We start from the raw sequence: 13,854 nt of genomic DNA on the forward strand, positions 1-13,854 counted from the left end.
ACGCATGTTTTGGCAATAAACTGGAAAAAACAGATAAGACAACAAAAGTGTAGCAAATTAAAAATATTTTACAGTCACCAAGCATACTGTATGCCATTCATCATATACAATTCATCACATACCACATCATTTTTCTGACTGACACCAAAAAAGTCCATTAATAAAAATACTACCTTCAGTAATTAACAAGAATATCTGTCTCTTGTCCTTCAGGCAGCCATCCAGTCCCAGCTGGATGGCGTTCGCACTGGATTGACCCAGCTGCACAGTGCCCTGCTGGACGTCAAAGACATCCAGAGCTCACTGGCAGATGTGAGCAAAGACTGGAGGCAGAGCATCAACACCATAGAGAACCTGAAAGACGTCAAGGATGCTGTAGTTCAACACAGTCAGCTGGCCTCCGCTGTGGAAAACCTCAAAAACATCTTCTCTGGTAAGCTTAGTTCAACTCTATCGAAAAGATGTCAACAATTTTGTGTCCAATCACCAAAAGTATAATCACTATAGAAACACCACAGCCTTTAGACAGGTGTAAGACAACAAGTTATCCATGAAATTTGACTCTTACTGATCTTCTCAGTTCTGATCTTGACCATATCGTAGGCAAACCTCTCTCCTGCTTTCTCACGCTCTTAGTAATCTGTGTGTCTTTGTCACTTTGCTGTGCGTACAGTACCAGAGATTGTTGCAGAGACGCGGCAGCTGGTAGAGCAGGCAGATCTGTTGCAAGCCCACAGAAAGCTGATGGAGCTGGAGTGTTCACGGGACGACCTCATGTATGAGCAGTACCGTATGGACAGCAAGAACACAAGTGACATGAACCTCATCTCCATCTACTTTGAAGATGTAAGTAGCTGTAAAAGATCTAGGCTCCACACATGTCATCAGCGTGCTCACAGATACACCAAACTGACCTTTTTCTCTCACCAAATACCAATTCAAATAAAAATACCTGAACTATGGGTATTATACAAGAGAGAAAACTGATCTGATATCAGCGCTGTTAATTTCTTTGTGATTTAAAATATCTGTTTGGCTTGTGAACATTTTAATTACCAAACAGCTGTACCTCCATGCTTTTACCTTAACTGTAGAGTTAACAAAACCTTTATTTGGAACAAGATTATATGTTAAAATAATAATAATTCAACACTTCCACCATGTTTGCCTGATGTGTGTGTTGTTGCTTTGAGAAAGTATAATCAGTATAACGTGAGTTTCAACAGCCCTAATTCCCTCAGTACAACAACAGAATCAATCTCCCTCTGCTGCTCTTCTTTTCTATTAAACAAATACTGTTTTCATTCACTAATTAAATCGAATTAATTCAATTTATTGCACATTTTGGATCATTTCTAAGCTACCATCAGTTATAACATTTGCACCTGCACACGTTTTATGTTGCTGACTGGCTCCATGGGAATAATCCCTGGTAGACTTCTAATGTGAAAAATTTGCAGGAAGTGTTGACTTTCATTGATGGTAATTTAACAACAATCTAAAAAGAGCGCGTGTTCAGCAGAGTGGTGCATGTATGACATGACAGTTGGAATTAGTGCTGACAGGTAATTTCACTGTTTTCTATATCAGCAGTTTGTGCCTGACACTTGCTGGAAGTAACCACTTTTATTTAAAAATACACGCTCTGGGAGGTTTATGAAATTGCTTAGTTGCAATGCATCTACCTTAGATACATTTTTACCTGTATCCTGACCTAAAAGCAGACACACCATCACACTCAACTTGTTTTCTACAAAGCTTTAGGTTTACTAGTAATGTGTGTAGATACAGAACTCACAAACATTATTAGCAACTCCTCCTTACTTATTACTGTAAAGTTACTGAATAGTAGGGCTGAAAAATTAATCACATTTGCGATATTATTGCAGTGTGATAAAACAAGATTTTCTAATCGCCAAAGGCTGCAATTACGCTCTGGTCACATGACACTAGAGAGTAAAGCAGTCTGCAGACAAAGCATCAACTTCGCACATTACGCTGTGCTTTGACTTGTTGTTGTACAATGGCCTTATGCTTGACAGAAGCTGACACTACAGAAACTTTAGTGTCACACAGGGAATGAAAATAGCCCCCGCCTCCCACGGGTAACTTGGTGGTGGTGGGTGAAATCGTCAGGCCATCCGCAGCCTTGACGGACAGGTAAAATGCAAAACAGAAAAACAGGTGTGGTAAGGTAAGCGCATTGTGGCGATCGGCGCCTGCGTTACACACACAGCCATTCAGCTCAGGAAATATCTTTTAAGTTTAAAACTAAACTCACAAGTCCAGTCTGTCCCGAGTTACAGCCAGTGCTCTGCTCACCAGCAATTCAACTTTTGAATTGAACCTCAAACTGAGAATTTTTTGTTTTCTTACTTAGATTTAGAAAGATGGGCTCCTGGGAGATTTGAACTGAGTTTTTGTATTGAGCGCTTACTGTATAACACACTGTGGTACACTTTGGTTTTCTTGTGGTCTGTAGGCCGACATGGTGATATTATATGATATTATTTAATGCTATGACTTGACTCAAATGATCTTTCTCATTAAAATTTGTAATTGCTGATCAGCTCATGCTCTGCTGCATTACAGTCTGTCCTGTCTGCTGTTAGTGTCCCTGTCTGCGTCTCCTCCTGTCTTTTTTTTGTATAGTTTTGTGTCTATGTTGCGAGTATATCTTTATGCGTCTGTGTTTTACTATCTATAAATCAGATTTAATCAGCAAACATCAAACTTCTCATTTGATAACGTCAATGTATTTGCAAAAAAATTAGTTGTATTGTTTATGGATTATTACTGGTTGATAATTAACAATTGTATTCTGTCCAAAACGTTATTATTATTAAACATAGTTATTAAGTTAACCAGATAAGTCAAAGCTTTAAAGCAGTCGGTTTTCAATCCCTTTCTGTTCTCTTCCAGGTTCAGGGGTTGTCGGATGAGCTGGCCAAACAGTTGTGGATGGTACTGCAGCGGTCCATGGTAACGGTGCGTCGTGACCCAACCATGCTGGTGTCAGTGGTTCGTATCATTGAGCGGGAGGAGAAGATTGATCGGCGTATGGTCGACCGTAAGAAGCAGAGTGGGTTCATCCCACCTGGGCGACCCAAACAGTGGAAGGAGAAGATGTTCAAGGTAAGAGGACTGATGAAGGAGCCGAGAAATACTCTTTCAAATGCTTGGTTATGAAGAATATTTCTTGAACAATTAGGACAAAGTTGATTATCTCTTTAAAGGGGTTGTCAACAATCTAGCCCTTAGTTTGAGGATCCTTGATCTTCATGATCCAACTTGATTCTAATTCTTCCTACTCTTCTTCCTTATCTTGATCTGACGCATCGTCTTCATCTGATTGTACTTCCTTATCCAACCCTTCTTATATTATTTTTTTTTTTATAAACTTTTGTCTTTTTCAACAATTCTTGAATCTGCTCGTCAGCACAGCAGAGCAGGGATTTGCATCTCAATTACAGCAGCCTGCAACGCCGCCCTTCACACAGGAGGATGTCCAGCAGCTGCTGGGCATGTGCAAGCCTGGCAAGGCACTAGGGCCAGATGGCATCCCAACTAAGATGCTCAAGCTCAGTGCCATGGAGCTCCTATCCCCCACTCTGTATTTTGAGCATCCTACAGGACAGCGTCAATACCCACCAAAAAACATCCAACGTCATACCAGTATGCAAGAAACCTGTCCATTCAGAACCCAGCCACTACCGACCTGACGCACTCACTTCAACAATCATGAAATCGCTGGAAAAACTGACCCCTCTTCCAGGCTGTCTGAACTGTAGAGGTGTGAATCTCACTATTGGTTTCTGAATGATTTCCTATTCGATTCTCGGTAGAGAAAGGGGCTAATTTCTGTGTGCGAAGACAGGTGGTGTGACAAATTATGACATTAAAGCAGCTCTGGGTGATGGCGTGTGACGTGAGCGGGCTTTTGAAGTGTTCCCAAGTCAAGTACTTTATTTTCATATTGCTAACTTGCTTGGTTGTGGTTGCTATATTTCTGCACTGAGTACTTTTACTTTTAACACTTTCAGTAAATTTTCCTGATTATACTTACAAAGTTGTACTTTTACAATTTACAATGCAGGACTTTTACTTGTAAAAGAGTATTTTTACAGTGTGGTATAAGTACTTTCACTGAAGTAAAGGATCTTCAGGAGTACTTCCTCCACCAATGACTGACCTTTCTGTCTATGAAGGTAAACAGTAGATTAGATTAGATTCAACTATATTGTCATTATGCAGAGTACGGGTACAGAGCTAATGAAATACAGTTAGCATCTAACCAGAAATGCAGATATATATAGTATTTTATACAGATAAGTGCAGGAAGTAAATACTACAGTGTAAGATATGTTATATGTTACAATAGTTAGAGAGTTAGAGTTAAAATATAAAAATATTATACAGTCTATGTGAATGTATTAAACACATTTAGAGGAGAGTTAATGGAGAGTGCAAATGTAAGGTCAGTGTTTCCCACATATAGACTTTACTTGGGCGGGCCGCCCAGGTATAGTAACGAGCACCATATTATATTTGGCTACCCGTTTTAGCATTTAGCAGAGCTCGCCGTTACCTGGAACTACATTACAAGATGAAGACACGCTGGATATTTTGCAAGCACGGGTAAAGCAACAGTGAACACACCAGTGCAGACGTTATTCATTAGCTACCACTTTGGTTTCGATAGGCTACGTCATTAACAAGCCTGCTCCATGGCTCGCACCTGCTGCTTACAATGGACTCGTGGGTAGAAAAATCCAAAAGATGAACTTAAAATTACCTTAAAATGGAGAATACTTCAGCAAGAATTTTGTCCCCTCAGACATTACAGCACTGGACAAACTATGTTGTGTGCTGGGATGCATGAATGTTTATGTATTTATCTGTAGGTTGCAGTCTTTGTATCTGTGTGTTCCTGTGTTGAACTGGCTGTGAAAACAAATCTCCCTCTGAGACTCTAAAGTCTAACCAATGACCTGTTCCTTACTTTGATCTGTCTCTGTTGCAGGTGCTGGAGGGTACAGTTAGTACCCGTATTGAGGGCACCCAGTCAGTGACGAGAGAGGCAGATAAAATGTGGCTGGTTCGTCTTCTAGAAATAACTAGGAAATATGTTTTGGACGACCTCATTGTTGTGAAGAACCTCATGGTGCAGTGCTTCCCGCCACACTACAACACTTTCAACAGGTATATAAAATGCATAAGTCTCAATCAAGTATTCAGTTCTACCTTAACACGATCATTTAACTCACTCAGGTACTTGTTTGCTTACATGTATGTATGCGTGTTTCAGGTTTTTCGGTCTCTACCACAATGCTGTGTCCTCTCGTGTAAAAGAACTGGCAGCCGAGGACTTGGAGGCTAATGAGATCGTGTCCCTGCTGACTTGGGTCCTTAACACGTATAAAAGGTACAAACATACACCTGCAAGATCTGTCTGTGTACATGGTGTTTATTGTGGGACATTCATCAGTTCAAAGACTGAACTGTTTTAGCACGCTGGCAAACTCCTTCAATGTATTTTACGTGTTACCTCTTCCTCAATAATTTGTGATAATGATGAAGTCCATGGTCAGGTAATAGATCAGAAGTAGCACAGCACTCTACCTAAACTGTTTATTCATGCATTGCACTGATGTTTGAGGCAGACGCCCTTCCTCAGTGTACAAATATTTATGAGGTTTCACTATGATGCTCATGCCAGTCACGTCAAGCTTGAGCTTATTTCTCAGACATAATACAGCCGCTTGACAAAACATCCTCAGTCGCTGAATCTGATAGGAGACTGATTCCTGTTCTAAAATATCTTCACAGAAAACACCTGGATTAGAAACCAAGGCTAACACTTTGCTTCATATTATTGATACATTAATCTATACTATTTCTACACATATTACTCCATTGTTTTCGTTTGTCTGCCCCATTAAGATTCTGTTGTTAGGTTGATTTACCTGAAGCATCTAGAGTCTAAACCTCTGTCTGCTGTTTATGTTGTTGTAAAACTCGTTCGGATGCAACAGTTTGTCCACACAGCACAATAATAATAATAATACATTTTATTTATAGGCGCCTTTCTGAACACTCAAGGTCACCTTACAAAACATAATAAAACAGTACAGTAATAATCGATAAAATTAACAACAATATTGACCTGAAGGGAGGGGGAAACTGTGCAGTTGTCAATGGTAAGAGAAAAACTGTCAGATTTAGTCAAAGTGGATTTGATGCCAATGAGGAGAACCTCGGTTTTGTCACTGTTAAGTTTAAGGAAGTTGCAAGAGAACAAGGATTTGATTTCCGTTAGGCAATCAGCGAGGGAGGTGGGTGGGAGAGATGTGGTAGGTGTGGTGGACCGGTAGAGCTGGGTGTCATCCGTATAGCAGTGGAAATGGATGTTAAATTTATGAAAGATATGGCCAAGAGGAAGCAAATAAATGATGAACAGAAGAGGCCCCAAGACAGAGCCCTGGGGAACACCGGTAGTGACGGGACAGCTCTGATTAAAAATGTTTGAGTTGGATGAACTGAGTGCAGCCAGAGAGATATGATTTAAATCAGTCCAAGGGTGTGTCAGTGAAACTAATAGACTAATTTGTCAAGAAAGATGTTATGAGAGATGGTGTCAAAGGCTGCACTCAATCAAGGAGGATGAGAATAGTTAGTAGAATCAGCTGCCATTAGAAGATCATTGGTGATTTTTACCAGCGCTGTTTCTGTGCTGTAGCAGGGACGGAAACCAGATTGGAATTGTTCATACAAGTTATTTACAGACATGTGTGCATGGACCTGATTAAGTATAGGAGTTATTGCAGCTGATTTTAGAGACGGGGGAACAGTACCAGAGGTAAGAGAGGGTAGTTATTTGGGAAGAGAGAGAGGGTAAGCTTCCGTTAGGCAAGCAGAGAGGGAGTAAGCATGTTTCAAAAAATGGCGAACTATTATGTTACCACGGGCTCACAGAATTCAGGAGGGACCTGCAGATAAACCGGATTTCTAGTTATAGAATCTGTATTTGTGCATGTGTATGTTTCAGTGTGGAGATGATGGGCCATCCAGATCTCCGTTCAGAGTGTGACATCGATCAGCTGGAGGCTCTGCTGCCTCAGGATGTGGTGGATGACCTGCTTAGCAAATATGTCAAGACCTTTACAGTAAGCACCGTGTCCCAATCAAGTTAGTAAGCCTGTAGCCTTCTGCCTGCCTGCTGGTGGAATCCCCACTTAATCAAGTTGTGAGCACTGCACTCAAAATAGACCTGCTCCATCCAGTCACTGTAACTTAATTTAAAAAAATGACCAACAGCTTGCCTTATGCTACCTCCCTGTGTCACCCCTCCTCTCCCAGGATTGCACAGGTGCTATTGCTATTAAGTGTCAAATAAAGATTCACATTAGGAAAATGCCATGGTGTCATAATGAATAAAAGTTAGCCAGTGGCACAGGAACAATGTTAGAAGCCATATTTTTCTTTGTGTGGACCCAGACTCCCTGTTTGACTCTCCATGTCTTCAGTCTAATATAACAGGCTGGCTGCGGAAAGCTCTGGAAACCGACAAGAAGGACTGGCAGAAAGAAACAGAGCCTGAGGCTGACCAAGACGGATACTACCAAACCACACTGCCCGCCATCGTCTTTCAGGTAACACACATGGATGAAGTACTTCTGACCCTGAATAGGAATGAGCAGATGTACAGAATGAGTTTTCAGATGCAGGTTCAGGAGGGACACTCAACAGCATTCAGAGTCTTTGCTTAAAGAGGTGGTGTTATGCTCATTTTCAGGTTCAAAATCCTATTAAGTGGTTGTACCAGAACAGGTTTACATGGTTTAATTTTCAAAAAACACCATATTTTTTTGTCATACTGCACATTGCTGCAGCTCCTCTTTTCACCCTGTGTTGAAGGCTTCGTTTTAGCGATGGAGTGATACATCTTGTCTCTAAATGATCTTTGTTGGAAGTTGCACATACGCAGTTCCTAGTTAAGGACTACTAGCCAATCAGAAGCAGAGAAGGGCAGGTCAGCGAAAAGCCGGTAAACGGCTTCGATTCAGCTGTAGGCTACATGTTGACGACCAGTTAGGCAATTTGGACTGGAGCAAGAGTTTCAGAGTGGTGAGTTATTAATCTGTAACAAAAGTATCTTTCATCCATAAAGTTTTATCTGAGCTCAGCGAGCATTATGGCGCGTATTTTCATTGTGACGTCACAAGAAAGGGAAGTAAAGACTGGACTACAAACGAGCTGTTTTCAAGCGGTTCAGAGCAGAGTTTTCTGTAGGAGATGGGAACTCCCTTTGGGGTAGACTTTGGGCTTCACTTTGCAATCCTGTTACATGCACAAAAAATATATATAACTCAATAAAGGAGAGGGGGAAAGCCAAAAACTTTAATACCACTTTAAATGTTTTCCAGATTTAAGGGACTGTGAAGTTTGTTGCCTGTGACCATCCACTCCTGCAACATCAGCAGATTTGTCTCAGCAGACCAGACAATGTTTGGCCAACTATTCTAATGTATGTGAGGTGGCCCCCACTTAAAAAAAGCACCTGATGCAGGTTTAAGTTTAAAAGACAATAACTCCGGTCAGGTTTTAGTTTGAATGTCACAGCATATGGTCTGAACTCATGTAAATGATGTACCGAATTTGTGTATTTCAATTTGAATTATTTGGCAAACCGTATAAATGGGGTCAAGAAAAGTGCGGAATAAATAATGTATATTATTATTTAGCTGCTGTGACTGAATACTTCCTGAAGCCACCATATGTTTTCCTCTTGATCCTTGTAATGAAGATATTTTCTTGGAGTTCACAGTGCTCAACTCACTCATTCTCTCTTGTCCTGATCTTAATGTATCTTCACTTCACTCTTCAACAGATGTTTGAGCAGAACCTGCAAGTTGCTGCGCAGATTGATGGGGATTTCAAAGAGAAAGTTCTGAAGCTCTGCTTGAAACAGATGAACACTTTCCTAATCAGGTAATACTTAATCATACTTTTTTACTTTCTTTCTGATGTGATAAATGTCTAAACCTATCCTTTAGATTCATGGGATTCATTTCACCACATACACCACGTGCTCAATGAAGAAAGATGTCAGAATATTTTTGAATTTAAGGTCAAATGAAAATGATCTTAAACAACATAGCATAGTAACCTGGATAATTTCCCAGGCAGTCCATGTTTGTGTGCTCTCTACATCCACACAATGAGTTCATGTGTCATATGTCCAAAATTGGAAGAGTTTTTTTAAATGTCGGTTCTAAGTAAACAGCGATCAGGAGAACAAACTGTTGTGTAAACCTAACTGATGTGTGTGTGTGTTGTTGTGTGCAGGTACAGAGAGGAGGTGGTGACCTACAAAGAGGAGCACATGAGAGACAGACAGCTGCCTCAGTGTTATGTGCAGTACATGATAGCCATCATTAACAACTGCCAGACATTCAAGTAAGATTTACTTTCAGTAAATGATAACTTTGGTCATAAGTTCCGGTTGGTTGGGAAATGCACTTTCCGTCTTCCTACAGGTCAGAGGGAAACTGCATTTGTTTCTGAACTAAACGCCAAGCTTCTGTTGAAGTTTACTAACAAGGATTTATATGTGACATTTAAATGTTTCATCAAGTCAGATCTTTGTCTTCTGTGACCCCCTCAATATTAAAACGAGGCAGGGTGGAGGTACGGAAATTAATTTTATGGATTCTTTTGTATCTTTAGTGCCAAAAATTCAAAACTTTTTGTCATGGTAGCATGCAGTATCATGACTGGGAAGCGTGATTTTACACCCCTGCCACTTCTGTCTGTTCGATACATATTAAATCCCTCAATGGAGTCATCAATTCTTAAAACATATTTCAGATAACACAATGATATCAGGATCTGTCTGGGATTCCAAAATATTAGACACATAGACACTAGAGCTTGTATAACCTACATAGCCTGCACAACCTAAAGCAAACAAACAAGCAAACCGCACAAAACAATAATAATAGTTTAGTACAATTCCAATATTTTAAAAAACACAGCAGTGGCATGTTAATCAGTATATGCTGATGAGAAGTGAAATAAAAACTGGAAAAAGCCAATAATAATGCTACACTTATACTTTTTTTTTAAATGAAGCGTCTACAGTAAAATGAAAATAAAATCCATAATATCCACTTAAATTATTAAAATGAATGACTGAATAACATTTCATAATAATTTGTTCAGATTATTTATTTGAGTTTTAACCCTCGGGAACAATATTCTAATGCGTGACTGTCATCCCATGTGTTCCTCAGAGAGTCCATCAACAGTCTGAAGAGGAAGTACTCTCAGTCCTCAGAGCCCACTGACAGTGACGCCGCCATAGAGAGGACACTCAGTGAGGTGGCCAAGGAGGGATGTCAGTTCCTGTTGGACGAAGTCTTCCTCGACCTTGAAGTGAGAATGGCTCTAGTTGGACTGATCTGTCTTTACTGTATACTGTATGTTTAAAGGGTATTTGTTGTGTTTGTAGCAAAGTCTGTATTCTTTCATGCAAAGTTCAAACAAATTTTCTTAGCGCTACAAAAACATCTCAGTGCTCTCACGCATGGTATTAATGTCGCTCATTTGTTTTTCAAAGAGAGTAAGTCAGCTGCAAATAGAGTTAAGACAGATTAAGTACCTTTTACTTATATTATTATTTACAGTAAAAAAGACAAAAACAATTTGACCCATAAGAAATTTGGAGTGAATTTAATAGCTTTGATTTTGACGTTGCATTGACCAGCATCACCTGAATGAGCTGCTGACCAGGAAGTGGCTGACAGGCTCTCACGCTGTGGACACCATCTGTGTGACCGTGGAAGATTATTTCAATGACTTCAACAAGATCAAGAAACCCTTCAACCAGGTAGGATGGGAGCAGAGCACAGTGCTGTTAACCGAGTATGTCCAAAAATGTTTTACTGTCACTTGAAACTCTATGGAAATGTTTGTGATGGGGGTAAAGTGAAACCACCTGACTTTGGATGAATCCAGACACATGTCGTATTCTCACCTGTGGGAGCCATCTTGTCTTTATAATTCAGAAACGATCGATATGATCTTTATGAAATGTTGGCTGTGGTGTGTGCAGGAGATGACTAGCAAGGCCCTGCGCAGGGTGGTGGTGGAGTACATTAAAGCAGTGATGCAGAAGAGGATCACCTTTAAAAACGCTGATGAGAGGAGGGAGGGAGCTGAGAGGATGATCAAAGAGGCTGATCAGTTCAAGTTCCTCTTCGGCAAACTGGCTGCTGTGAGTTTACGTATAATGACTTATCTGTACTGCAGTATTTTTCACTTTCAGCACCAGCATCTAACTCCTGTGTTGAGTTTAACACGTCTGTCAACAAATAGCAAAGCTACCAAAATACTTTGTAGTGCAGAGAAGCATCGTGGCTGAACAGATCCACACACTGTGGACATGGTGTAACAGTTGGCGTAACGACCTAACTTTGGTTCCTTGTGACACGTAGGGTGAAGACACAGACCGGCTTTGTGGTGCCATCGCTGCCATCGCTGAAGTGTTCAAGCTCACTGACCCCACACTGCTGTTCCTGGAGGTCACCACTCTGGTGTCCAAATACCCTGACATCAGGTACACACACAAACACACACACACTTTTTTACAGCCGTTACACCTTGCTTCAGCATGAGCCATGTATCTTAACTAATAACCTGCATACTAATCACTAGCATATTTCCATTAAAATTAATAAAAATAAATCAAATTGTATCACGCTTTACATCACAGCAGTGTTTTCAGCTCACAGTGAAATGCAATATATACCCTGAAATACAGTTTATCCTCCCCTCTGCAAACTATATTTGGATTTGGCAGGAAGCACATTTTCTGGCTTTAGGCATGCTCCCGCACACTATTAATCAGTCCCTTCAGGATTTCGCGATCGCAACTATAAACACAAATGCAACAAATCCCTGTGAATTCAGCACGACTTGCAATTTTGACCAGCACTTTTCCACAAACTTGACCTATCATTGCCGTTTCCCGCAAAACGCTGTCGTACGTCAGCGTGTCACTTCCTTATTTTTTTCAAGACGCAGCAGACTCACTGTGACAGGCTGTTGTATCCCGGTCAGTTGCAAAAGCTGACAGAATCAAGCTAAGCTGGTTTAAATATGCAGGGTTAGGGCTATTCCCGCGAGATCCTGGAGGGACTGTTTAATGATTCAACTCAACACATGCACACATTTCTTTTATATTTAACATCATGTTATAATAAGACTTTCTTTGACACTGATCATCAGAAACAAACACACATACTACTGCTGTATTGGGATTGAAGTCTGGACTTGGCCACTCTGAGACATTAACATTGTTCCTTTGAAGCCATTCCTTTATCCCAGTAAGCCACGACAGTAGTCCAGCATGCACAGCAGCACTAAGCTACCAAATTACATTAGTAGCCTCCTCAGCTTTGCGGTCAGTAGTCATCATACCCGGTCCAGTAGGCTACTGCTTTCAAAAGTTCCCAGGGTGATTTCACTGTTGGGAAAGACTGCCTTCTCATACTATGCCTCATCTACGTTGGACTATATGCAAAGGACCCTTGGAGGTGCTGGTGCCTTTTCAAATCCTTGAATACAGAGGTTTTTAAAGATAAATGTAAGTGGTTTAAATGAGCGGGGATAGCATTAGTGTATTTTATCTGCATAATTTTTATGTACTGGTTTTTATAGTGTGCTGTTGCATATGTGTATAGAATAAATGGTAGATGTTTTTAATGTATTGTTGTTATTTTATGTTTGAACTGTCAGACTTGCTGTCCTGCAGCCTTTCTTGGCCAGGGCGCCCTTGAAAAAGACATCTTCCTTTCTGCTCTCCCTAGGGAGGAGCACATCCAGGCGTTGCTGGCAGTGCGTGGTGATGCCAGCAGGGAAATGCGCCAGATGATCATCGGGACTCTCAGCGAGAACAAAGTGTCCTACTCTGGTGTGACACAGCCCATCTTTAAAGACATCACTGTCCCCACTATCACAATGACGACCATGACTACCATGACCTCGATGGCAACTGCAAAGCTGCTGAAATAAAGTCTCTCACCCTGACACTACATTCGCCTTCAGACACGATAACATAAGCAAACTTCTTTTTCCAGACACTGTTATTTTGAATCTTTTAAGGGAGCTTGCTGTGTTTTACTGTCCCCACCTTTCATTTGCTGTTTTTATTGTCATCCTGATCATATGTCTGCTTCAACAAAATAATAAAATTGTAGTTGTAAAAATGGACTGTCTGATATGATAATGACTTCTTCTCCTCCTTTTCTCTTGTGCACAGGTGTCACAGTGTAACTTCCAAAAAATGCCTCTTTATTTTTCAACGCTCAGAATTAGATGCAGAGTTAGTGAGCAAAAATAGAATAAAATCCAGGAGGATACATTACAAAATAACACTGTCCCTACTATAGGGTCTTGATTTCATAAGAGCAAATACATGAATAGATAAATAAATGCATGAGTTATGTTGCTATGTTGGATTGAAGGTTTGTGATTAATTAATGAAATTGTGACTTTAATGAGCTAAAATAACTGTGTAGCTGAGATGAAGCTTATAATAATTAATTTACAGTATTTTATGTTTGTCTCTATCAGAGCAGGATATACTCATCAACTTTATCAGAGCAACACAACATTGTACATCATATAAAACCTAAATTTTAATCATTGTTGGGGTTTTAAATTTTTTTTTCAAGATTATAGTGAAGTTTTCTGTCATCCTTTCAGTGTTAATCAGTGCTTCCTTAAGTTAAAAGTGTGTGTGTGAGATATTTATTAGGGCAGGGCACTTTAACTTATTAATGCCAATAA

At 40.3% G+C, this 13,854-nt stretch overlaps 1 protein-coding gene across 1 annotated transcript; it reads left to right on the top strand.

Annotated features, from left to right (window-relative positions):
• Positions 1-213: 213 nt before the first annotated feature.
• Positions 214-13,273, top strand: exoc3 (exocyst complex component 3; the record flags this gene model as incomplete). The annotated part of the gene is given in 14 exon segments (XM_046042863.1): positions 214-433; positions 674-846; positions 2,923-3,135; positions 5,024-5,202; positions 5,309-5,425; positions 7,049-7,166; positions 7,527-7,652; positions 8,891-8,991; positions 9,349-9,459; positions 10,296-10,437; positions 10,769-10,891; positions 11,117-11,278; positions 11,499-11,620; positions 12,873-13,273. Coding segments are annotated over 14 exon segments (2,112 nt in total), but the record flags the coding sequence as incomplete, so codon positions are not given.
• Between the last annotated feature and the right edge of the window lie 581 nt (positions 13,274-13,854).

This window comes from Micropterus dolomieu, unplaced genomic scaffold, assembly GCF_021292245.1.
Source record: "Micropterus dolomieu isolate WLL.071019.BEF.003 ecotype Adirondacks unplaced genomic scaffold, ASM2129224v1 contig_14134, whole genome shotgun sequence".
Taxonomy (NCBI): Eukaryota; Metazoa; Chordata; class Actinopteri; order Centrarchiformes; family Centrarchidae; genus Micropterus; species Micropterus dolomieu.